Source organism: Denticeps clupeoides, chromosome 1, assembly GCF_900700375.1.
Source record: "Denticeps clupeoides chromosome 1, fDenClu1.1, whole genome shotgun sequence".
NCBI classification, from domain to species: Eukaryota; Metazoa; Chordata; class Actinopteri; order Clupeiformes; family Denticipitidae; genus Denticeps; species Denticeps clupeoides.
This window is the reverse complement of record NC_041707.1, coordinates 6,072,424-6,099,143: the sequence shown is the minus strand read 5'-3', so window position 1 is coordinate 6,099,143 and position 26,720 is coordinate 6,072,424. Positions and strand designations below refer to the sequence as shown.

Here is a 26,720-nt window from a genome sequence, read left to right as displayed (position 1 = left end):
TAGGCCACCACTGCCCCTTCAGACACCCTCCCCCAAACATACCAACACAATAAAAAATAATTGAGATTTAACGATGAACCTGTGATTCAATATGATTATTTAACAGAATGACCTGAAGACAAATTAAGATTGAAAAAGTTAATTTACTTATATAATGTTTCCCTTTTGCCAAAATTGCAACTAAAATAGCACTTCATAACCAAAAATTATTTTAAAAAGTAAACAGACCCGTGTTGCATGTGTAGCTGGATGAACGTGAGGATTTGCTGAAAGAAGAACACAACTAGATTATACTTTTGGTTCTCAATGCAAATTGTATTGCAATTCATTTTACAGCAATCCTCACACATTTATATTTTAGGCAGATTTCATGGTGCTCTGTTACATCTCTAGTTAAAAATAATAATAATACCACATACTAGGACTGGGATTAGAACCTTCAGCCCAGTGTGCTTTGACCCTTGACCCTTTGAACCTTCTGCATCTTACCTGGCTGCCAGTGGCTCAAATGAACAGTGGCTCAAATGAGCACTTGCCACAGCAGAGCCATGTAAAATTTAAATATCTTTATTTAAACCACACGTGTTGCCAACATACACATTCAAGGTAACAGGTTAGTCCACGAGGAAGCTCTGAAAGATGAAAAAAAAAACAGGATGTGCATTGATAAAAGGGTCTTTACATTTCTTCTGACTTTGTCCAAAGCATTTTGAATGACATGAATTTGGCTTTTTGTAAACTCGTAACATCAGGATAGCAGCCAAGACATTTTTAGTATTCTCAATCCAAAAAACGAATTTTTGATTTGCCTTCTCCAGTACAAAAAAGAATAATTATAAATATAAAATCATTATAAAATTCAAAGGTATACATTATTATAATCTATGCATTACATTGCTTTATTTGCCATCGTGACTCGTAACAGACCGAAAACAAAGGAGACCAGTTGAATTTAACATGAATAATGATGTCCAAACCCGCTCACAGATAAGTGTTGTGGCTCTTAAATTTCCTCTTTTGTGCATTACAGTGCTGGTCAAGGGCCAAAAGGAAAATCAATATGTCCTCTTCACTCCAAAGGAGCCGTTATTTATTGCCTATTTATTGTAAAACCCTTCACAAATTACGGCAACGAAAGCCATGGTTATAATCGGCTCCTTCCTTGTAGTTGGAGTCGTCTTGCGTCCATGAGGGATGCCACATCCACGGCTTCCATTCTTACGGCTTTTCTCGTCGCTTTTGACTGCTTAAGTGGGCCTTGACGAGTCACAACGTTCATTCTCCACAGCAGCTCAACTGGATGCGTGACGTAAGCAGTGAAGTTACAAGGCCAAGTGGGCCGTCTGAATAAGGCATGTCTTTCTGCAGAGCTGAAAATCGTGCAGCACAGGCACGTTTCAAAAGCTGAGCAGTCCAAAAGGTGCACACAAATATTAACATTCACAACACAAATGTGAAAAGTTTTCTTTAAAAAAATTCCCATTCCTACTCCACCACAATTTAACATACACAAGCTTACCAGTTAACCTCGATTGCGAGTCTTGTTCTTTGGCATAGGAGTACTTTGCAAAAGGGGCAGACAGGAAGCCCGTCAGACCTCAATGTCAAGTTTGATGCACATACAAACAAATCCATAAACCATATCTAAAGTGATTTTTCATCAATCAAGGTATATATCATTAATAAAAGCATAACAACACTGGAGAAAATGCAGTAGTATCTGTTACAAACACTCTTTTGAATTTGGAATTGTTAAAAAAAATCACAGCAACGTTTCTTTTCAGTGAATATTATACTCTTTGGGATTTAAAAAAAAAACAAAACAAAACAAAAAAAAAAACGGAGAATAACAGGACATCTCTTATGTTATTTTCCAAAGATGAACGTGTCATGCCTTCATGCCATGTTCTGGCCCTTTCGTTTCGTTTTTTTTGTCACTTTTTTAGTCTAGTCTTGTGGGCTTCTATGTCCATAATGGCACCACCACTGGCCTCTTACATATCCTCATATAGCAGCATTCCACTGAAGATTGTCAGAGGTTCCACAGAATGGGCCAACTTGCCCATGACCAGGTCAATGCACACAGTGTCTCCCACCTGTAAGGGCAGGATGATGTTGAAGACGGCCAGGGAGCCTGGCGTGGGCTTGGTCTCTGCCATGGGTTTGTTCTCCAGGCCCTCAGGCTGGTATCCAGCCGAGTCCACACGGGCCATGCCATAGTTTGACTTGGACAGGACAGCCTCGATCTTGTCATTCTTGTGCCCAGTGAGAACGGCGCTGAAAAAGTAGCGGCCATCCAGTGGAGCCGTGAAGATACCTGCAGACCACACAAAAGGGATGAGTGTATGTCTGCAATGAGCAAATATCAGGTTCATTTTAATAAAAATATCCTTGTTTTGGATTACCTGTGCGTGGACTGTATGACTGTCCTTCATTAACAAAGACTTTATCAAAGACAATAGTGCCAGAAGTAACCATTGGGAATGTGAGGGCGGCCGAAAATGACAAGCGATGGACATTCGCATCTGCGCCAGGCATACCTGTAAATATTTAACAATCAAATCATTTGCATGCTATTTTATTACTGTTCCCATGTTGCAACTTTTTTACCAGCTTTTTTAGACAAATTCATGTTGGTGACATCTTTGTAAAAAGGAAAGGCTAATCCCATACTCCTTAAAAAAGTAGCATTTACCTTTTTCACCTCTGAGGCCTGGAAAAAACAGGCAAAGACAAAAAAAACAGTTACATATGAAGACAACAAACATAATATATGGTTTTATAGGTTTAAGAGGTAATAATCTAGAGGTCTGTGAAATGTGGACATCCATGTCGCTAATACATTGTATTAGGAGTACAGATTGTCACATTATAAATGCGTGATGCGTTAACCTAGTCTGGACATGTTAGGGTTAGGGATAATATATAACTAGCTTTGGGCTCCATGGACTGAAATATTCAGAGAACCACTGATCTAAGGTATTACACCTCTAAACAAACTACTGGTTTATTACCAGGCGGTCCTCTTGGCCCTTCGTTCCCAGGTAGGCCTGCTGGCCCTTCCCTGCCTGGAGGTCCTTGTGGACCGGGCAGTCCTGGGTAACCTCTTTCTCCTTGACGACCTGGAGGACCAGGAAGACCTGCCATAGAATAGCATGAACCATGTTTAATTCAAAGCCAAAATAACAAAAAAACAGCTGCTGACATAAAATTGGATTTTGTACTACTGACCCATGAAGTCCTGCTCAGTAAATGCCTGAAACTCCTTGAATAAGTGAACCACCGAAGAATTGAGGTTCTTGATTTTGCTGTAGATTCCATCCAGATGTGTGGTCTGAATGCTATCGATGAACCCACCATGGGCGATCACTGTGGCATTGAGTCCATTCACACAGTTCCAGAGCCCTGACACATGCTTGTTCAGGCCTTCTTTGATCTTCTGAAGACTGTCTGAAACTACATCCAGTCGGCCACACACTCCTTCTAGTTTGGAGAGCCTCTTCTCCAGCCCATCTCCCGATCTTCTACAGTCTCCAATCTCTACCATGAAGTTGTTCCCAAAGCGCTGTATTTCCTTGTCTACATGCTCGAAGTGGCCCTTGCTGTCCTCAATGTGCTCGGTAATTTCCTGCTGAATCTTGTCGAGCTCTGTAATAATCTTGTCCTTGGTGTTTCCGAGGTCAGTGATGACACTGCCGTGCTTCTGGACTGTGTGCTCTAGGCCCTTCAAGGTGTCATTTATGAAAGTGAAGGTGAGGATGACCTGAGAGAGCTCTCCTTGGAGAGATTTCAAGTTTCCATTGGATGTGCTGCTGATGACGCTGTGGCCATCTAAAGGCTTCTGAGGGTCATCAAGGTCTGGTCCGGTTGGAGGGTTTAGATTAATTTTGCACTGGCTGCTGCATTTCTCCACCTCCTCCTTTAGCTTTCCAACCTCCTCCTGCAGGTTGGAGCACACCTTTGAGCATGTGGTTGTGTCCGAGTCAACTCTATTTTGAATATCTTTGATTTCTTTAGACCACCTGGTCAGTGCATGGTTTGTGATGTTCTTCAGCCTCTTCAGCTCGTCTTCCATTGTGTGGCAAATGTCACAGTTTTCCAGCTCAGTGACGATCCTGTTGAAGTGCTCTCCATTGTCTCCAGTTAGTGCTTTGATTTTACGCACGTCGTGGCTTAGATCCACCACTCTGTCCACTAAGGAGTCGCCTGAAATGGAGAGGTCTTTCAGGCGAGTCTCAAATTTCTTTATTGCGGCCTCATTGGCAACAACCTTCCATTCAATAGACTTCACCGTATCATTTCCTTTTCCCCGTACTCTGCCAGAATCAGATCCGCAGGAGGTCGTGCAGTTACTTAGTGTTTTGTTCATATGTGAAATGGCATCATGAAGACGGACCAGGTGCTTGTCATGCTCAGACACTTGGTCCTTCACATTGTTCAAGTCCAGCTCTATGTCTGAAATCCGGTAGCCTTGGTCATCAAACCGATTGAGGAATACGTCGCGGAGGTCATTTACCTCATTCCTGAAGTAATCCTTCATGTCGTTTTCCATGTTGGCACAGTTGTCCTCCGTCCTCTGCAGTGAACTGTTCAGTCGTATCTCCAGGTCTCGCAAGTGACCAGTGAGTGAACTGTCTGTTGTTTTTGAACCACCTCCTCCCGAAGTCCCACTACCAGTTCCTTTCAGCTCCTTGTCCAGACGCTCGTGAAGAGTGTCGTGGGAGTCAGACACAGAGCTCAGTTTCTTTTCCATATCACCAAGCTTTCTGCGAATATCTGCCACAGTATTGCAGCAGCCTTGACGATAGCTATGGTCCATGGCGCTGACCTGCTTCTCCAAAGCCCTGATCCTCTCTTGGTCCCTTTGCTGTTGCCGTCTCAGGTCCTCTACACCTGACTGGCAGGCCGAGCAGGACAGCGTTACTCTGTGTTCCAGTTCACGTAGAATTTCCTCCTTTAACGTGTTCAGTTTGCCGTTGGTCACACCTCCAGCCCCATCCAGATCATTGCCTCCTCCTTTGCCATTGACTAGGTGGTTGTTAATGCTGACCAGTGTCTTGTCATGGTCTCGAGTTCGGTTATCCAGCTGGTCCAGCTTGGTTTGGATGCTGTGGATGGTCTGAGCAGCATCAGCGGGAGTCTTGCCACTGTTGATGCCTGGTTTGCGCATTTCTTCCTGGAACCTCTCATTCATGTCCCGCAGGGTTGACTGGAGGTTGTTGAGGTCTTTGGTCAAACTCTGGATCTTTTCCTCCAGTTGTTTCATCTTGTCGTTTTCACCTCTCCCTAGGCTCAGATAAAACAATGTGTTAGAGAGTTGAATCTACCAATGTAAATGGTCATGAAAATAAAGAAAACACATTGAATGAGAAGGTGTGTCCAAACTTTTGGCCTGTACTGTGTGTGTATGTGTGTGTGTGTGTGTATATATGTGTATGTGTGTGTGTGTTACAGGCCAAACGTTTGGACACACCTTCCCATTCAATGTGTTTTCTTTATTTTCATGAGCATTTACATGGTAGATTCTCACTGAAGACATCAAAACTATGAATTAACACATGTGGAGTTATATACTTAACAAAATAACTGAAAACATGTTTATATTCTAGTTTCTTCAAAATAGCCGCCCTTTGCACACTCTTGTTCTCTCGATGAGCTTCAAGAGGTTGTCACCTGAAATGGTTTTCACTTCACAGGTGTTCCTTATCAGGTTTAATTAGTGGAATTTCTTGCTTTATCAATGGGGTTGGGACCATCAGTTGTGTTGTGCAGAGGTCAGGTTACTACACAGCCGACAGCCCTATTAGACAACTGTTAAAATTCATATTATGGCAAGAACCAATCAGCTAACTAGAGAAAAACGAGTGGCCATCATTACTTCAAGAAATGAAGGTCAGTCAGTCCGTATAATTGCAAAAACTTTAATTGTCTCCCCAAGTGGAGTCGCAAAAACCATCAAGCGCTACAACGGAACACATGAGGACTGACCCAGGAAAGGAAGACCAAGAGTAACCTCTGCTTCTGAAGACAAGTTCATCCGAGTCACCAGCCTCAGAAATCGCAAGTTATCAGCAGCTCAGATCAGAGACAAGATGAATGCCACACAGAGTTCTAGCAGCAGACCCATCTCTAGAACAACTGTTAAGAAGAGACAGTGCGAATCAGGCCTTCATGGTCAAAAAGCTGCCAGGAAACCACTGCTAAGGAGAGGCAACAAGCAGAAGAGATTTGTTTGGGCCAAGAAACACAGGGAACGGACATTAGACCAGTGGAAATCTGTACTTTGGTCTGATGAGTCTAAATTTGAGATCTTCGGTTCCAACCGCTGTGTCTTTGTGAGATGCAGAAAAGGTGAACGCATGGATTCCACATGCCTGGTTCCCAATGTGAAGCATGGAGGAGGAGGTGTGATGGTGTGGGGTGTTTTACTGGTGACACTGGTGGGGATTTATTCAAAATTGAAGGCACACTGAACCAGCATGGCTACCACTGCATCCTGCAGCAACATGCCATTCCATCCGGTTTGCGTTTACTTGGACAATCATTTATTTTCCAACAAGACAATGACCCCAAACACACCTCCAGGCTGTGTAAGTGCTATTTGACCAAGGAGAGTGATTGAGTGCTGCGGCAGATGACCTGGCCTCCACAGTCACCGGACCTGAACCCAATCGAGATGGTTTGGGGTGAGCTGGAGCGCAGAGTGAAGGCAAAGGGGCCAACAAGTGCTAAACACCTCTGGGAACTCCTTCAAGACTGTTGGAAAACCATTTCAGGTGACGACCTCTTGAAGCTGATCGAGAGAATGCCAAGAGTGTGCAAAGGAGTAATCAGAGCAAAGGGTGGCTATTTTGAAGAAACTAGAATATATATATTTAATTTCACCTTTTTTTTGTTAAGTACATAACTCCATATGTGTTCATTCATAGTTTTGATGCCTTCAATGAGAATCTACTGATGTAAATGGTCATGAAAATAAAGAAAACACATTGAATAAGAAGGTGTCCAAACTTTTGGCCTGTACTGTATATATATATTATATATATTATGTATATTATATACTTCTTTGCAACTTCAACTCACCACTTCCTCCATTGTTTCCATGTCCTGTACCAGTACCGGAATTCCCTGGGTGGACTGGTTTGGGCCAAGGTCTGGCAGTCACTGATCCCCCACTTGGGCCATCCTTACAGTCATCTCCACTGTAGCCATGGCAACATTTCCACTCGAGTTCTGTTGCCATTTTATAGGCCACCTTATACCTTGGGCGCATGTAGGTTCTGTACCTGTAGAAAATGAAGGAACATTTTTTTGCATCTTTTACTATTTTTTCTGAAAGGCTGCTATTATACTGTACGCTCTGACCCTGCACTTCCATGCCATAGTGACATATAACCAATGTTGTACACAGGACACAACATAATTAGCTACAGCCTGTAATGTGTATGTATTTGATTTGCTTGTACTTGGTATGTTTAAATTTAAGCTGCAAGCAGTGCAAGTACAATAAATCACTAGATCCACATTATAAATCTGTCATGGTTCTCCGGGCCAGTAAGGGATGGCCACCCCTGATGCTGGAAGTGCCAGAAGTTATGGTACAGGAGGTTTGTAGTGTGTATAAAACACCAGCGGCCATCTTTGCTAACTGTAAACTCATTGCCAATTCATATCGCTCTGCTGTAAGCCTTTTACTCTGACTGACCTTGTTTCATGTCGACTGCCTTCACCTGACTCTGCTCCTTGATTATCCCTTTTAAAGTGAAAGTGAAGGTGAAGTGATTGTCATTGTGAAACACTGCAGCATTTCTCTGGCTCCTGTTATGCTGCCGACCACTCGTTCTGTCCCTGCCTCTGATACTTCTTCTGCTACTGGTGACCCACGCTTCCATCCAACACATCTACAGCCTGCTGCTTTCCTTCGCCAATACTTCACGGTGGGTGTAGTTCCTTTCCCCTCCGACTCATGTCCTCCTCCTGTGGCGGACAGAAGCCTTCGCCTACACCTTGCACCCGTTGCGCTCACCCTTCCTATCTGCCATCCCCACACACTGCTCCCCGGGCATCTGTCATGGCTGCCAACTGCTCACTCAAGATGACGGGTTAAAAGCAGAGGACACATTTTGTTGTGTGCACCGTTTGCTGTGCTGCAGTGTTTCATAATGACAATTACTTCACTTTCACTTTCTGACAAAATCTGATGATTAAAACAGATGATGTCACTCCATTTAACAGCAACAACATGCATGACGTGACTGCTGCTTTATGGACTCAAAGCAGATGTGGATGTTCTCAATATATAATATCCATATTGAATATTCAACTTATATACTGATAAAGGAAAATCGTAATTGACACCAGAAGTACTGCAACAGAAAATGAAACAAATAATAATACAGCACAGCTCTTTCACACATGTAATTTATATGTATTCCAAATCTAATCAGAATACAAAGCTTTTTATGTACTTTATGAGACCACACCCATGTGACAGCGAGATGGATGACCGCCAGGACTTGTCAACGACAGAAAGAGCGGTCCCATTTCAATACCTTTTCAACACGGCCACAACACAGGGGCCCGGGGCCCAACACAGGGGACACAGGGGCCCAGAGCTCATCACCAGAGATAAAGGGAGGGCCCATGGTGCATGTGGTCAGCATTTTTGGCTATGTATTAAGGTAATTAAGCTATCGCTACTTTTTCAAAGAATTTTGAATATCTCCCCAGAGACATATATTTTCTTAATGGATTTACTTTGACGTCTTTCCTTCTGTGTACCCATTATTAAACTGCACAAAGCCACCAATCCATGGTCCGCTGAAACAAACATAGCATCACAGCTAAACTTAGATTGGTTACGGTGATGTTGGTCAGCTGCAACTATTGACTTCATAGCTAAGCGTGCAGTCAGTGTCTAAATTTAGCTTGGGTAAGACCGGCTAGCAGCCTTTTATTTCTCATTTCGCCGAAACTGTGCAAGCGCTTGAGAAGTGATTCTCTGCGCAAGAATATGATTTTTCTCCCCCCTTTGCTCTGCTAGCATCTGCTGTGCAGCTGCCTGAACATTTTGGCTATGACTTTATTTGGGGCACAGCAGTGCTCCGCTGAACAGTACTTTCACTGTGCGGCCACGTCCTCAGCTACCTGATGAGTGTGCTCTTAAACTGCTGCGCTCGAACAGTTGGCTCTGTAATAAAGCACACGTGACACAGTTGTTTTGCCTAACCCAATGCTACGTTTGCATTTATTCCAATGGCGAATGAAGACACAGCGAGGTGCATATCAATGTTTGATCTATATTAAACAATAAAACATGGCTGTTCGTATATGTAATTACATACAAAAAGCACTGAAGAATGTCCGAGTGCATGCTTTGGATTGTAGGCAGTCAAAACGGTCCCGGTTTCCCAGGAATATTGGTTTCATCATGCAAGCCACAGAATATTTGTCTCGAGCGCTTCATGCGTTCCATGACCGGCGTAAGAGTGAAAAGAGCAAAAGCGGGTCGCTGCACCCCTCCCCAGACGGGTGAGAGTGGGAAAAATAAGTGTTGCGTTTTATAGTTTGGCCCTGAATCCTGCGGTGCACTGGGTGCAGGGTATGGAACAGTGTACCACCTCATTCCTCCCATACCCCTGTGTGTGTGTGTGTGTGTGTGTGTGGGAAAGAGATCACAGGGAACGGGATTAAGTTTTTCCAGCTGGAATTGTTCACGTTGGCAGCTTAAAGAATCTTGAGGCCAGTCGCCTCCTCTTCGGTATCGTTTCGTTTCCCAGCCTTAGTACTGATACACAGTATGATCAGTAATTTATTACAGTTTTGCCATTCTCTGCTTTTTTTTCTACAGATGGCCGTCCCATAAAAAACATTGCAATAAACCATCCTCTCTGAACAGTTTTACAGGACAGTGACTATTCGGCGTTACTATTTACTGCGAGTTACTATTTACTCACGTGACCACACGAGCACACTGGACCCCCCAGGAGCAGGGCTGGTAGTCTGGCTTCACGTAGGTCTCCACTCCATCCTCCACCACACAGCTCACTGTTTTTGTCACCACGTATGAACACCAGTTTCTGGAAAGAAGCAAAAAAATAAATGTAGATGCTGGTTAGTGTGCAGGACACTCGACAACCACTGTGATCTAAAACACAACACTGGTACCTTTTCTACCGGGATAAATTATAATATGGCTGTGGACGTAGAGGGTAATGGCAAGGGGGGGGGGGGGTATAAGAGTCACATGGCCTGCAGCCATAGGCTGAGCTAGATTTACACAGGCCTACTGGAACTCTGTAGAGAACAGTGATCTCAACCTCCAAAGGTCTCTTCACTCATCTCGCAGGACCGGCCACCCACAGGGAAGAAAGTCAACACGTTCGGAAGTAGCACAGTCACGGTTGCCGCGTTTCTCATTCTGGGGATTTGCGTATCGTCGGAGGTTTGTGTTGCGAGCGAGCAGCAGGACTGCAAAAATAATGCATCACGTCAGAAGCCACGCTGAGACAGCAGCGTCTTACGTTTCAACTCAGTTTGGTTTCAGTCTATCGGCAAGATCAGCAAATGAGCCACGCTGCGCATGGAGATTTGCTGGTCTGGCTGTAAGCAGATGCAGACGTCTGAAACCGAGACCGTCTGCCAAGGCTTCACATTGTGTACATACTATTGTTCAGGTTTCAGACATCTGAAAGAGAAAAAAAAAAGTCAGACCTCACACTTTTCCCACCTTTGAAGTCTGCTTCGTGACCCAAAGTTGATGCCACTCTTTCAGCATACATATTCCATGGGCTTTTGTAGGCGTATTGCTTTAACAATTGACACTCAGCATTTCAATCCCCGCAAAAATCAAGCCCTTGAAACGCTCCAGACAAAAGCTTTTCCTGTTCTATATACAGTCGCAGATCTCATTTGGATAAGGCCACTGTGCTTATGTAAAAGTCTAGTAAGTGGTTTTTGCACAGCGGGCTCTAACCAGGGTATGTGGTGTGGATGAGACAGATGATGTCGAGAGATGACACAATTTATATATATATACACACACACAACTTTCAAGGCAACAAAGGCAACTAACCCAGGTTAAAAATAAATTAATCAGACAGTGGAATGACAGTGACCAATTGTGTGCAAAATTCTATTCGGATCAGGATTGTTGTGGTATCATAACAGAGGTTCACTGTGGGGTCTGCGTTCCATCCGGGAGCCGAGCATCTCATACATTTGTGGTCTAAAATGGGAGGCTTTTCAATACCAGTGGCTTCTAAAGCACCGCTCTCCGCTCTCTGTGCTGGAACTTTAGCATCGACTGGCTTCCTCAGACCCCAGGCTGTTGCCTATCATTGACCTTTCCCACCAAATTCCTGACTTTCACAGCTGCGAACCATGCCTGGGGTCCGTGCCAACACAATGTCATGATTCTGCGTCCTGTATTGAACGCAGATGGTCCAGTACGACAGCATGACATCACGAAATACTCTCTTCTGAGTAAAAGGAAGGATGTTTCTAATTAACTGTGAAGGTCTTAATGAAAATATGTGCTGTTTTGACCAAGCTAGAGGACTGCCAAGTTCCAAAGAATGGGTCCATTCAGAGCCACTGTTACTAGTAATGTCTTCCACAAGCCTTCTGGGGTATCGGCTGCTTGATCGCTTAACTGGTGTGAGTTCACGTCTTAACACCAAATCCTACTTCACCTCTGGTGACAATAGCACCACCACCCATGATTTATGGTGAAGGCCCTTCCAAATCAGAGCCATTTTACTATTTAACCACAAACAAAAAAGTGATCACAGTCCTCCCCTGGGCAATGAATTACTCTGAATGTTCCAAAGTAACAGTGCTAAGATCCTGGGAAACGTGCCACTTTACACTGGGACCTCTGCTCAGGCCGCATTAGAGGGTAAGCTGCATTCTTTAACACATTTGTCACACAAGATTTGCATTTCTGTGCTCGCATTTTGCTCATATTAATTTGGTCAGTGAGCACAATGGAGTGAGATACACAAAAAATACCCCCCCACAAAAGATCTCTTCCTTCAGTACTGAGACTTTGTTCTCAGCCAAATCGCTGTCAGAAGGTAGGCTCTCGCTCCCATTTTCTCATTCAGTCTTAAAAAAAAAAAAACTTCCCAGAAAAGCATGAGGAGCAACTCAGTGGTTGGTGGAGCGGTCATGGCAGTGAGCCCGACCACATCACTGGCAGAGTAAGACAGATGACTGGACAAACAGCTTCCCATGTAGGAATGCCTGGGTTCTTATATGGACTTTTCTGGTCATCCTGACTGGCCTTAATGCCAAACACAGCAAAGCAAGCCCAACAATCAGATTTTAAGTCAGTAAAGCCCACTTGTGATCTACCATCACAGAGATATCAGGCACTTTGAGGCCTACCCCAATCACCTCAACAGCCCTGCATTATTCAGTAGGGATGTTGAAATTACTCCTATAATCGATGCATCGATAATTCAGTTATCGATGAACTGTGAAATCGACATTTCTGAATATTCCCCATCCCAAAGGGATCAGTAGCGGGTGAAAGTGAAAGTGATTGTTTTTGTCATTGTGATACACAGCACAGCACATGGTGACACGAAAGGAAATGTGTCCTCTGCATTTAACCCATCTCCCTTAGGGAGCAGTGGGCAGCCACGAAAGGCGCCCGGGGAGCAGTGTGTGGGGATGTTACCTTGATCAAGGGGTTCAGGATTTGAACTCGCACCCTTTGGTGACGAGTCTGCCTGTCTTACCCACCAGGACACCACTGCCACCGGTACCGTGCTCTGACTAGCCTTTGTTTGTGTAGAAGAATAATATTCTTCAGCAACCCGAACAAGCAGCCTGGATATCTAAATGCCAGTTGCAAACTCTGTCTGGACAACATCAGTGAACGTGGGATGCTTTAAGACACTGTGAATGTGTGTTAAATCAGTCCATCGAAACAAGAAAAAGTTGTTGCCAGAGGAATTTTTACATCGAACAAATAAACAGCGGGTGACACTTGTATTGAAATGACCCCATGCTTTCCTGGAAGTAATGGCAAACATCTGAGCAGCACAAAGCCTGGTGACAAGATGCAACTTCAAACTCGCAGGGAAGACATGCCGAGAAGGACACAATGTCTTTTAAATGTTTTGTTTCCATGTTCATGTGCTTAGCCCCATATTGACGTTGCTATGGTAACAGTGTCCCAGGCCACTTTAAAACATGTGCTGTTTGGCTGCAATAGGTAACATTTTTCTTGTTATTTCTATAGGAAACCCTGCAACTGGTTTATTTAAATTCCATATGTTTTGTGGTTGTCTGTCCATCGCTCTGTCCCCCTTTTTTGACCCTGATATCTCAAGAAATATTCCCTTTGAATCAAGACTAAACCAATTAGATTCTAGTGGTCAAAGGTCAAGGTGATTGTGATCTGACCTTTTTTTGAATTGCATACATTGTGAACGCCTTAAGGGAAGTGCTTGAAATTTGGACATGTCCCTAGTCGTAGGGTTTGTGTTCTCTGTTGTGTGTGTGCATGTGTCTGTTTCCCTTTAAGGTACTTGTGGGGACCCGCTTGGTGAGTGGAGACTCTGCCCATGACATCATGTGACGTCCACAGGATGCATTTAAGGACACATCTTTCACAAAGATGGAGGAGAGGAGATTATTGTGTCATTGTGGAGAGTTTTTGGAGTGGTTTGGAGTTCTGTTCTTTGCTATAGTAGTTTTGTTGCCTATTCCTTATGTGTTTGCTCCCTTTGTAAATAATCTCCCTTTTGGGTGTGTAGTGTTCCGCCTGTTAGTTGTAGTTTAGCGATGGTCTTTGGTTTGGTTTGTTGGTTGTTGTATAGAGCTGATCTTTGGTTTGGTCCCCTCCCTTTGTTGTTCATGTTCTCTTCCCCTAGACGGCAACATGACACTTGGACTCTTGGACAATCAGATTCAAGTTCATAGATGGTTGTTTGGACGGATCAGGAATGGTTACCTGATAATAGATTATTTTTTTGCAGGGGCATGTAATGGCAGGTAAAATGATAGAATTGGGAAGTCACTTTCAAATGTTTTTTTTTTACATTTGCTTAGGATTAAATTAATTGTGTCATATTCAGAAATCTCAAAAACACAGTGCAGTAATATGAGATCACAGTCCAAAAAATGTGTTTCTGTGTGGCGCACATCTTCTCACTTGTTCCTGCTTTCTCCATGTCAAACACACACAATCCTGACATTGTCCATCCTGCTGACACTCACCCATCTGATATGCTCTCATGAGAGGCAGATGATATGAAATATACTGACCTCTTTGTTTTCGCTGCAGCAGTAAAAAAACTGTAATTTATCATAATTTTGTTCCAGTTTTTGCCCAGCTTTCATCTCTCAAGGCAGCAATTACAAAAAAAATTATGTTCTATGCAGCCTTCATATAGCACGAGGAAAATGGTGAAAATGGAAACTGTGGCCCAACAATACAGGGGATTTCACGTCTAACGATTATTTTACTCAACGAGCCCGGTCAACGTATAGCCGTTGTGATCTTTCAACTCCTGGAGGTCCTGCTTGAAGATATATAGATATGTGAAGATTTTTTTTGTGTTTTTCAGAGAAAAGAGGCGCTCTGCAACGGTTTACTCCTGACATTGATGAAATTAGAAAATTGCAGAGTGGAAAACCTTGGCGGTACATTGAACCAGCCAGGCACACAAACCGCTGTTTCTTTTTTCATGCGGTCCACTGATTTATTTCATGACCATCTTGTTCTGACAAGCACCTGCTGATCCTGCAGTATCAAGTCTTACTCTGTGCAGGGCGAGCTTTGTTGCATTGACGTCCTGAAGGGATGCAAAACACATTGTCACAGCTGAGGATGGTGCAACCTTGTTGAACGCTTGCACACCTTCATAATGCAATACAGTATTTGAACAGCATTTGTCACCTGCTTGTATAAAGTATAAATATAAAGTGAAGTGATTGTCACATGTGATACACAGCAGCACAGCCCACGGTGCACACAGTGAAATTTGTCCTCTGCATTTATACCATCACCCTGAGTGAGCAGTGGGCGGCCATGACCGGCACCCAGGGAGCAGTGTGTGGGGACGGTGCTTTGCTCAGTGGCACCTCAGTGGTACCTTGGCGGGTCGGGATTCGAACCGGCAACCTTCTGATTACGGGGCCCCGATTGTCACCATCTGGGTGTTTTTTCAGCAGAATCCTATTATCTGGAACTATTACAGCTTTTCCAGAGTAAAAGGGCTTATATGCTGTGTTGTCAATAAGAAAACAATTTATATACAACTTTCCAGCCATTTTCCTTACATTCTCACTTTCCGACTACATCATCAATCAGTCAAAGCACCAAGCAAACAGTATGTATGTCTTTAAAGGCATAATGCAAAAAAACAAGTAAAATGTGTCAACATTTAATAAATAAGCTCTTGAAATAGCAATAAACAAATATACTATGCAAGGTATGGCCTCCTTTTCTCATTTATGATACATTTATGCATATTAAAATTTCATTTCTGTCTGAACAACAGGCTGTGTAATAATAGTAATTTTTAAAATTGGAATGCAATCAAAAGATCTTGGGCTCTGAGGGTCCATTTAAAAAATCTCGAATCGGCAATAAACAATGTGTTGTACATTGCTATTTTATGTACTACGCTGAAAAACCCACTGAGCCCTGATCCATGCTCATAAAGATGGTAAAAAACAGAAAATATCTCTGTTCTGAATCTTGTAAGAACAAAACTCTTGAGCTCACACGCCCCTACACAACAATGAAATACTCCACCCTTCAGACTCCACAAGAGACATGACCATCAGGCCGCGCTGGGTGTTCCCTCGGATCCACTTAGATTTCGAATGTGTTTCTCTATTTCTCTGACCTGTTGTGGCTTTTTGGACCTTTTTGGCCTACAGGCCAAACCGCTCCACAGACGACGCAATCTCAACTGCCCTTCACACAACCCTCTCCCACCTCGACACTTACGGCAGAATGCTGTTTATCGACTTCAGCTCAGCATTGAACACTGTCAAGACCTCAGTCTGTGTCCATAGGAAATAAGACCTCCAAGGTCCTCAGACAGCACAGGTTCCCCACAGGGATGCTGCTCAGCCCACTGCTGTTCACTCTGCTGACACACGACTGTGCTGCACAGTACAGCTCGAACCACATCATCAAGTTCGCAGATGACACAACAGTAGTGGGGCTCATCACCAACAACGATGAGTCTGCCTACAGAGAGGAGATAGGGTGTAGGGTGGTAGTAGCCTAATGGGTAACACACTCGCCTATGAACCAGAAGACCCAGGTTCAAATCCCACTGAGCAAGATACTTAACCCTAAATTGCTCCAGGGGGACTGTCCCTGTAACTACTGCAATGTCTGCAGTTCCTCAGAAAGCTTAAGAAAGCCAACCGCCCTTCTCCCATCCTCACATCGTTCTACCAGGGGACCATTGAGAGTGTTCTCTGCTGCTACATCACTGTCTGGTACGGGAACTGCACTGCCGCTGAGCAGAAGGCCCTGCAGCGGATAGTGAAGACAGCAGAGCGCATCATCGGGGTTCCACTTCCACCCATCTCCCAGCTCTACGAGAAACACCTCATCCGTCGAGCTCGGAACATAATGAAGGACTCTCACCACCCCTCACACGCCCTGTTCGCAGCATCAGAGCTGTAACTGCCAGACGCTACAGGAGCTTCTTCCCACAAGCAGTCAGAGCTCTCAATGCACTGCCATAACCAAAACACTGTTAAACCCAACAATCAATACACTTATGCGCCTGATTTTTGCACATCTCCACTCATTTTGCACATTCCTACACATTTTGCACATGTTTGTCTTGTCTTGCGTGTCCAGTTTGAAATATCCAACATATCCAGTTTCAAGCATCCTACATGATGTTGTCCTATTATGTCCTGTTTGACCTGTTCATTGTACAGAAAGGTTTTACTTTTCTACTTTTCTCTTATAGAGATAACCTGTACAGTATTTAAGCTTCAGTTTTAGTTAGTATAGTTTAGTTTAGTGTCTATATACATATATATTTGCATTTTATGATTGCACTATGGGGGGCCTGTGTGAAACATTATTTCAATACACAGTATATTGTGTATACTGTTGTACAGACAATAAAACCAATCTTGAGTCTTGAATCTTCTGGCTGCTGATGACGCACTGCAGCTCGGGACGCTATCATTCCAAAATGCAATTTCAGCTTCTGGTTGAGCTCAGACGTTTGGAATTCACCCACACCTCTTTATGGAGGGGAAAACAAGATGGGTCTACACTACGGCGGCTGCTTTTAATACCGCAAACATTCCCTGCTGGTTTTATGCTCCATTAATCTATTCATCAAATTTAATCAATTATCCTAAAAGGACATATTAAAGCAGATGTCATAAGGTTGTTCTAACAGTGTACTGCTTCTTTGTAGTCTTTATGAGTCAGCATCAGCAGCTTACAGTGGTTCGTCTTTCCGCTCGCTCCACAAATGCAATTTTCCCCTCGAACTGACCTCGGCGGAAAGTCAGGCGGTCAGCCGCAGCGCTCGACATCTGTCTGAAGCGAGAGACGGGAAGTGGCGCTGGGGTCGGGGCACCAGCCTGTTTGTTAATGGCCCAGTTTGTTTGTCTAACTGGGAGGAACACATGCCCAACTGTCCCTCGGTGTCGGCGACCACAAGAGCAGAGCGAAGAGTGGGACGCCTGCCAGAGGTCCCGTACCCTGCTGCTAAAACCCTCAACAACAGCCACACTGTCCCCAATCCCCGTATTTACGCATCGACATAACCAATGGTTTTGGAATCACGACTGGAGAGACTGGTTGTAATTCTCGACTCCAAGGTGAAAAATACTGCTTTCGCAAAGATGATGCACTCTTTCCCACCGCAAACGTAGTCTCTGGATCTGTAGTTACAAGATGGGTCGCTAAAACAAAGCTGTGATTGCTGTTTGGAGCTTCTTCAAAAAAAAAAAGGATTAGCTAAGGGAACTGGAATTTTTTTTGTATGTATTATGACACATTTAAGAGAGTTCTCAGAATGATAAATCCCTGGACGATCTTCAGTTTAAAACGACGCCACGGTCTGTAATTATATTTTACCCAACAAGGGTGTTCTGGAGGGAGGCATGGCTCTTCCTCTGGTCCAGGTTTTACCATGAGCCTCATTCTGAACGAGTTGTGACCTAAGGGCAGTTCCAAACCACAGAGACAAGTTCCTTCCTGAGTGCTAACATATCAATTAAGGCCTATAATTTATCAATCCGTCCTCACTCATCTAGCACCTGCTGTCAAAACGGCCCTTCCCCTGCACTTTACAGTTAAGGTGGCCAGCTTAACAACAGATGTTCCCATTTTGACCATTATAAAAAAAATTCTAAAAACACTCCCATCCTATAGTGTAATAGGTAATGTGTTTTAATTATGTGAATGTCAAAATGGATGCTGAAAAGGTGAAATGGAGGTGAGCCTTAGGTTTTAGATCTACCGCTCTTTGACTGTGCAAAGAAAGCCAAGCTTTTAAAAAGCTGTATTTCATGTTCTGGTCAAGCTTGACAGAATTACAGCTCTAATCTGGAGTACAAATAATGTTTTAATTAACAAAAAAAGATTAGACAGATTTCATCTGGATATTCAACTTTAATTCAGTTCCTTGAAAAGGACATGCTCAGATCTGGCATGGATGACTCTCTTGAGTCGACTCTCCCTCGGGAAGAGTCAAGATGACAGACCTGGCAGAGTTTAGCTTTGCAACCATTTACAAGGCATGTAACAACTTTCGAGAGTGATCAATCATCTGAGGATCATGTGACTCTATGCAAATTCTATGCGTTTTAGAGGTGTGAGCCTTCACTAGTCACACAATTCAATTATGATTATCAATGCATTTCATAAGTTTTTCTACAGTACTTAACACAATGTCTTGTTCCCTCATGTGGACACTTTGATTTGCTCCAATGAGCAGGAAAACGATTGCCGCTCAGTCTGTCAATCACCGCCACAAGCGGCAGAAAAACGCCTGGTTCAGACCTTCGTGGTGTCAGGTGAGTGCGGACTGAATGTCGACCATGTTTCTGCTCATTGGAGCAAATTTCAAGCCACTTTGAGACTGAACGCTGTGCTCTCTGTGAGGATTTTAATAAGAACTTTTATGCCGCCACCAAAAAAATCACCTAGCTATGTCATTATGATATAATCAATTATGTTCTGCCCTTCATCGTCCACACCTGCATTGCAATGCATTGATTATAAGAGTAAATTCTACCCTGTAAGACGCATCATTTGGTCCAGTGCAAGCAGTACCATCACCAGGCTCCACCCCCTGCACCCATACAGTAACACACAGCTGTCCACAAATCTTTCCAGTCCAATCTGGCAACATCAATATTTGGATATGCCTGGTGTGTGCATCCAATTTTTATTTCACATGCTCCGGTTTTTCAAGATAAGCCCCGATGTTATTATTATCGCTATCACTTCTCCTGTAACAGATGTCAGGGCAGGACTGTGCCAGACAAGCCGAACATTTGATGTGGAAAGAGCTACATGCATGGGAAAAGCTCTCCCAGCGGTTCCAGTTCGGCCGGCTGCCGTTAAGGGCGAGTAGCTCTCCCAGTCTCACCCCACAGCGACATCTGCTCTGCCTCAGCCTCAAGACGAGCCTGGTAGGACTTTTGTGCGCGATGCAAACCAATAAACGCGCTCTCCAATAGCTGGCTGTGGGGTGTTTGGGACTCACTTCCATATGTCACAATTTAGCAGTGCCAGCTATGGCCGCACCGCATATCCTGGATACGTTGCAGGTTTTGAGGCAGCACTTGCTTTCGGAGAGCTGAGCGGACAGAAACCAAGCGTTGCACCACAGAGTTTTTAGATCCTGTCAAACACAGATCACACAGGCTGCTGCGTGCCAAATACATTTACCATCTGCTCGTCATTACGAAAGTTGAGGTTTGGCCTCTAGACTTACAGTATGACACATATTTATCCACGAATCTGAGTGAAACTCCTGATGTGGATGACTGGAGAGCAGCTTTTCTTAAGCTCCATCAACAGAGAACGCTTTTCTCTAAAACGGATTTTTGTTTTCTAAAAAAACTTTACACTTACAGAATTTATCAGACGCCCTTATCCAGAGCGACTTACAATCAGTAATTACAGGGACAGTCTCCCCCTGGAGCAATTTAGGGTTAAGTGTCTTGCTCAGGGACACAATGGTAGTAAGTGGGATTTGAACCTGGGTCTTCAGGTTCATAGGCGAATGTGTTACCCACTAGGCCACTACCACCACTTCATCTACACGGGCACGTTGTCTGCAATATGTTAGCGTTTTCACCAAAAAGAGCATTTTGCCATCATCTCGGAGACGTGGAAAATTGAAATTCCGTCTGGAACCTGTTTTAGAAAATAACCATTCTGGGTCCCGTGAAACACTGATTCCGTGTGGACACAGGGCCAGATCAGATCGAAATTTGACCGGTTTAGAGAAAAATGCTCTCGTGTGGTTGATGGAGGTACATTTGAACCCAACTCTAATGGCATTCATGGAAAGTGCCTGATTTGGTGATGAACCTATGCAGTTAAACCTCATGACTACTATACAAAACATCACATAGAGAGAAATGCATTGCAAATTGACTTTCTTGCTATTGACCCCTCGCTATTGTCCCCATAAAAAAAAAAAACAATTAACTAAGTATGCCGCCTAAGTAATCGTGATGCTTTACAGTATCCAAAAAAGTATCCTGCATATTCAAAAAGCTCTTATTGCATACTACAGTACATGGACAGTGACCAGCATGCATCTAATTTTAATGCCTCAAAAACAATGCTGGTAATAACATAATAGACCCATGATACTAATGATAGACTTGAGAGCCTCTCTATGAACCCGTGTTTCCTCTTGATCGGCGTGGAACTGACAGCTTGTGACGTCCGCTCAGTACCACGTCCACAGTGTCCAGAGAGACGCTAAGCCTCTCAGCTCCATTGTGAGGTTTCTTAAGGGGCTTCACAGGCCAGAACAAAAGGCAGCTGGGGACAGGAGGGAAAATAGCTCAGACACAGAGTGCAGCCGGAAAATGAGACTAGACAGATTTTTTTAAGACAGGCTGTATTCTCAAGTCTGTGACCTGGGACAATATGGCATACAAACAGGCAATGTGACTGAATGCAGGACATTGGGTGGCACAGGGCTTCAGTCAAGAACCTCTTTTGGAATGAAAGAGAGCACATCAAAGTGAGATTAGGCCGAAATCTCTTCAAGACAGAGACTAAAAGTTCAAAAGGTCAACCACAGGACTGAATGAAGTCTTTCCCCGTGGGCATCCAGAACACACAAAGCACTGCAGCATCAAATGCTGGACCACCTCGATTATCCTTAGGAGTGGCTTCTTGAACGTGTTTCAACATCTTATCAGCTCGAGTGGTGCCAGGGTTCCCAGCAGGCCTTACAGACTGGCCTTTGACAGTGGAGCTTCTGTGTCACCTCAGAGCTTTGAACATTAGGCATGGGACAATAAGCAATTAAAATATTCTATGATGATATGAACCTTCATATCAACACCAATCTGAATAGCATTGATTATTTGCATCATTTCTTCCAATGTGCTTTAGTAGTATTATTTAGTATGGATGGTAGAAGCCTAGTGGGTAACACACTCGCCTACGAACCAGAAGACCAGGTTCAAACCCCACTTACTAGTATTGTGTCCCTGAGCAAGACACTTAACCCTAAGTTGCTCCAGACGGGGGACTGTCCCTGTAACTACTGATCGTAAGTCGCTCTGGATAAGGGCGTCTGATAAATGCTGTAAATGTAAATGTCAAAATTTATCGTACCGCATGCTGCATGATTAAGATAAGAAAATATTGAACAGTTCTGAATAATCTATGAAGGATTAGTTGATGAGTTCATTTTTCCATCAGAGAACAGCGAGTGGCCGAATGGAAATGTAATTATCTTTAGTTCCCCCCAAAAGAACACAAAATTCCAATTTCCTTGATCGTCACCGATATGAAAACTGATATATTGAAATATGACTGTGTTTAACCAGAGCTGGGTTTTGTTACACAGCACCAGGTTAATAACCCATGTGAACTTTAGGATAAAGTACATGCTGTGGTGAATATAAAATTCGCTAAATGGAAAAAAAAAAAAAAAAATCGGCAGATGCTGGAGGTCAACCTCAACTTCAACAGACTGCGCTGTGCCACTCAAGCGTCACGGGTGTTTAGAAGAAGAGGCCTGCTACAAATACAGACCAGCTGTGGGCTTAGCGACTCAATTAAGGCAAACCTGATCGCACTAAGTCCTTGACGCAGCTCATTGCTGGAACATGTACTAATGCTTGCCTTGATTGTCAACGCCTGTTAAGCACCAGAGATCGGTTCCACGTTTTATTAAAAAATAAAAAAATATATAAGAATCACCGTGGAACGCATGTACTAGAACTGTCACTTAGGAACAGACTTGGCAGGAGACTGGAAGTTGCCTGGAAAAATGGGAAAAGCTACACTGGAGCAATATCTCACCGAGCCGGCGGCCCACTTGCCCACTTCCCCGCGTCACGGTTATTGTTAGGCACACGGGAGCAGGCCTGGATCCTCTCAGGTGACCCGGCCCGAGGGCCTGATTAAACATGAAGGTAAGATCCACAAGCGGCAGATGGGACAGATAAAAAAAAAAAATTAGGCCAAACGCACACGGCAGACATATTGGATTTCCAAGAAATGCACCAAATGGACGAAGAAAGACCCCGGCGAGATTTCGGATGATAAACACGCACAAGTGAAAGAAAACACAAACTTAGAGCCGTTTTGAAGAAAGGAAAAAAAAAACACGGGCTTCCAGGTCCAGAAAAAGTAAAGAAACGTTGCCAAGAGCGCGTGCAATTTCGAGGAAAGAGCAGCTCTGAGCTTTCACACATTTTGGGCAATTTTTTTTTTTTTTTGCTCAGGGTTCTGCTAAGTTCATCTTTCAGGATCTTTCGGCCGTTGAATCTGGACCATACATTCTTTGACAAATTTGATTACGGCTTTGGCTTTTTCTCACGAAGTTGCACATGTGATGCATGCACAGTGAGTCACACCGTATCCATCTTTTCAAGCGAGGAAATACGATCAACAATGGAAAATGTGCACACACACACACACACACACACACACAGAAATACTTTTTACATCTGTTATAACAAAAGAGTTCAAACAGGCTGCTAAGCTCCGGCTCCCAGGCTCAGCTTATAGCCTCCTTAACAAAAGGCCGATTCCGACGACCTCTGGACAGTGAGGGGAGCTCACATCTCTCCCCCGACGCGCCCCCCCCCCTTCCCCCCTCCCTCCTTCCCTCCCGGCACGGTGGGAGCCAAGAAGCACCCGTCTGCTGGCGGGCGCCCATGTGGCAAAGTGATTTTCATCTAAACAAACCAAAGCCGGGACCAGCGGCCTTCTCCCTTTTTTTTTTTTGACGTTCTTGGTTTGGGTGTCCGCAGGTGAGTCTGCTGCTAAGTGCACTCAGGGCAAAAAAAAAAAAAAAGAAAGTAATGAAAGAGAGAGTGAAGAATTGCCTTCAGCTTCACACCCACCTTTACCGGGCGTGGTGAGTTACTGTTCGCCCCTACGGCTGCTTTTAGTCTAGAGACTACAGCACTATTCATAGTGCTGAGACGGCGTAAATGCAAATGAAAACGATGTGCGTTTGGGCGGATAAGGGCAGAGTGTGACCGACAGGTGAGCAACGGGCTTCGTCACGCCGTGTGGTCACATCCGTCCCAGATCTCTGCCGGTCGGGTTAATTCTGGGTCACCGGCCGGAGCCCGAGAGGCTGGCGTTGTGTCACAGGGAAACCCCGCTCTGCTCGTCACGGCTGGGCGTGGGCCCGCAGGACCACTCCTGATCCCAGGGCCGAGGACAGCAGACCACGGCATGCCTGGGATCATGAGCTTTCCACTTCAGGGAAATCATAAAGCATTAATACATTGAAATAGGAATTTTCTTTAGTGAGGAAGTCTTTAATTCCCATGATATGATGTCTGAACATAATAATATTTTTTTAAGCTGTCATAATAATAATCAAACGTGACATCTATGATTTCATAGAAACAAATGTCGTTTAAAGAGGGACTGGTCACCTGTGTCTGCTGGCCGGTCTCGCCCCGTTCGGACTCTGGCTCTGGGACTGGCTGCCCGCGTAAAGGTTGTACCTCTGCGGATAGGACGCGCTCCAAACGTCTCCAAACAGAACCAGAACCCAGACCACGACCAGTCTGGAGGGATCGGGTCCGGCCATCCCTCAAAAAAAAAAAAAAAAAAAAACCCAAAAAAACTTTCAAGCTTCGACTAAAAAAGTTGTAATCCCCAGAAGGCGCGGTGAACCGGGGTCATCCATCCACAACTCCTCCACGCTCGGAGACCTTTTCCTTTCTCTCCTCTACAGCCCGCTGGAAGTCGCCCCGGTCCCGCCGCTCGGCGCAGTGAAGGAATCCGCCCTCCGCGCCCGGAGCTGGCGGCCAGACGTTCCGGAGGCTCGGCGCTTCATGGAGCTGGTGGAGGCGAGCGCAGCGCGTACTCCACTCTTCCTCTTCCTCGACTCCCTCCCTCCCTCAATCGCTTCCGCGCGTTCCGGAGACCCTCCCCTCCGGTACCCCGGCCGCTTCATCCACCCACTTTACTCCCGATCTTCCCTAAAAAAAAAAAAAAAAAAAAATGCACTGCGGGGTCTCAGGTGAGGAGTCTAAGCTCTAACCCCAGATTTATGGCTTCACATGATCAGCTGACCCCACCCCTGACCTTTAGTGGCCTCCGGCACCTTGTGCTTAGGGTTGATGTCCCAGGTTGTAAAAGAGTCAACCCTCCTGTGGATAACTAATGTTTTTTTTTTTTTTTTTTTACGGCTAACTGTCGGGAGATCAGTTCCCAGAACCGGGACGCCCTGCAGGCAAAGCGAGCATCTCGATAACTCATAGACGATGGCACGCTCGTCGGGCAATGGGCAGCGGCGGTGGCGGCACGATCCGAGGACAATCCAACTCCCACCCCTCCCTACATGCACACAGGCCCACATCTGGAGCAAGGGAGGGGTGGCGGCAGACAGGCGAGGCTCTCTGTGCCCTCAGACAGCACCAGAGGCTCGGGGGGCGGCAGGGGTTGAGCGGGTTCACGCCGCCCGCCCTGCAGGCCTCGGAGCGAAGCGGTGGCCCGCCAGTCCAAGGTTTACGGCGCTGGGGTGGCTTATGTTGACGCCGAATGTGCACTGTATACTCTGGAGCCGTAAAGACAGCGTCCGTTTAGCTCCGGGGTCACAAGCCGGGCCGCTCACCTGAGAAGAAGCAGAGTCAACGGTAACCTTCCCACAATCAGACCAGGCGGGCGAATCTGAAATCTGGAGCGGCGGGGTGGGGAGCCTCTTTTCTTCCTGTGTGGCACCACCTCGTCTTCTAAAGAGAAGCACGGCTGAGGGAAAACATGTTTTAATGGAAAGTAATACGTTGCCAGGGCGCTTTTCCTTTTTTTAACTTTTTTTTTTTATTTACCGAATGAAAGGCGGCGCGCGCACGCTGTGCGTCTCAACTATTAGAAACAAATGTGTTTAAAGTCCAGAGCGTTCGGGGGGTATGAATGTTTTTGAAATGGTTGGTACCGAGAAGATAAGTGCAACTGGCAGGGGCCGGGTGGTAAGTATCAGCAGGCCTGTTTCCAGCCTTTTTTAACGGCCCAGCTAAATTGCCCAACTTTTACAGGCATTAACTGCTGCAATAGTACACAAGCCCCTGCCACTTGTGCAATGGCCAAAAAAAAAAAGAGAAAAAAGATAGAACACACAGAAGAAAAACCAGAGAAGAAGCCCGTGTGTAAAAGGGGCCGCCGAGGCGCTGCCCCGCGTCCTCACATGTGAATCAGCAGCTGTGTTGACGGTTCAGTCAGGGGGTCCCCGCTCACCACTGCCACCACCGTCTGATTCTCTCTGGTTCGCCACTCCCCGACCACCAGACTTCTGGGTTTCCCTTCTCCGCAGGCATCCACCAGAGAGCCCGGCCTGCCGGCTGCTCCGGGAGAGGAGGGGCCGGGGCGGGGCGGGGGCGGGGAGAAAGGCAATGAATGTGGGCCTGCACGACAATTTCCCCTTCACATGGTGTCGTGGCACAACATCTGAGTCGGGTTTCACACTGACATAGCAAACCACCTAGGGCCATAATCAGTGATTTGGGTTAAATGTGCGTGTGTGTGTGTGTGTGTGTGTGTGTGTGTGAGTCAGGGTTGGCATGCAACACTGGCATCTACAGAACGCGTAAACCGAGCAATTGCTGCACGGAGCACTCACATTCAGTCGTAAATCTTTTCGCGTTGGTTTAATACGTTTGCATAATTGCAGCAATGGTATCAAATTTAGGGGCTTAACATTGTCCACAAGATTTGTCTTGAATGAACGACCCGTGGTTCATTCACCCCCTAATCCCAGGGTGTTTGCACTGGCCGTAACCAAAGCGAGCTGTTTATGTAAGTTGGGTCTGGGTGCTGAGTTCTCGGACTCATTAAGGATTCCGAGCCAGGAATAGGAGTTATTGGGGTAAAATGTTGCCATGGGAACGGCCCTTCCGGCAGATACAAAAACAACCAACGGCGTTTCGGAGCGCGTCTTGATTTTTAGCAGAACTTTCATTTCCCTTTCGGATCGGCTTGTGTGATGAAGAAACAAATTCTAGACGTGTGGCTGTACTGTTTGCGCAGTTGCCAA

The 26,720-nt window shown here is 45.1% G+C and overlaps 1 protein-coding gene across 1 annotated transcript; it reads right to left on the bottom strand.

Annotated features, from left to right (window-relative positions):
* Positions 1–291: 291 nt before the first annotated feature.
* On the bottom strand, positions 292–24,575 carry emilin1b (elastin microfibril interfacer 1b). Its single transcript, XM_028993785.1, has 8 exons — positions 24,118–24,575; positions 9,957–10,079; positions 7,084–7,286; positions 3,232–5,286; positions 3,015–3,140; positions 2,696–2,713; positions 2,406–2,540; positions 292–2,317 (listed from the first exon to the last, which is right to left on the bottom strand). The coding sequence occupies exons 1-8, from the start codon at positions 24,273–24,275 to the stop codon at positions 1,995–1,997; spliced, it is 3,141 nt and encodes a 1,046-aa protein (XP_028849618.1). The 5' UTR covers positions 24,276–24,575; the 3' UTR covers positions 292–1,994.
* Positions 24,576–26,720: the final 2,145 nt, after the last annotated feature.

Excerpts from the sequence above, each read along its gene's own strand:
- emilin1b (XM_028993785.1), bottom strand. The coding sequence starts at position 24,275 with ATGGCCGGACCCGATCCCTCCAGACTGGTCGTGGTCTGGGTTCTGGTT. Across the intron at positions 7,287-9,956 it reads CAGTGTGCTCGTGTGGTCAC|GTACAGAACCTACATGCGCC; the intron begins GTGAGTAAATAG and ends CATTTTCTACAG. Across the intron at positions 3,141-3,231 it reads TACTGAGCAGGACTTCATGG|GTCTTCCTGGTCCTCCAGGT; the intron begins GTCAGTAGTACA and ends ATTCTATGGCAG.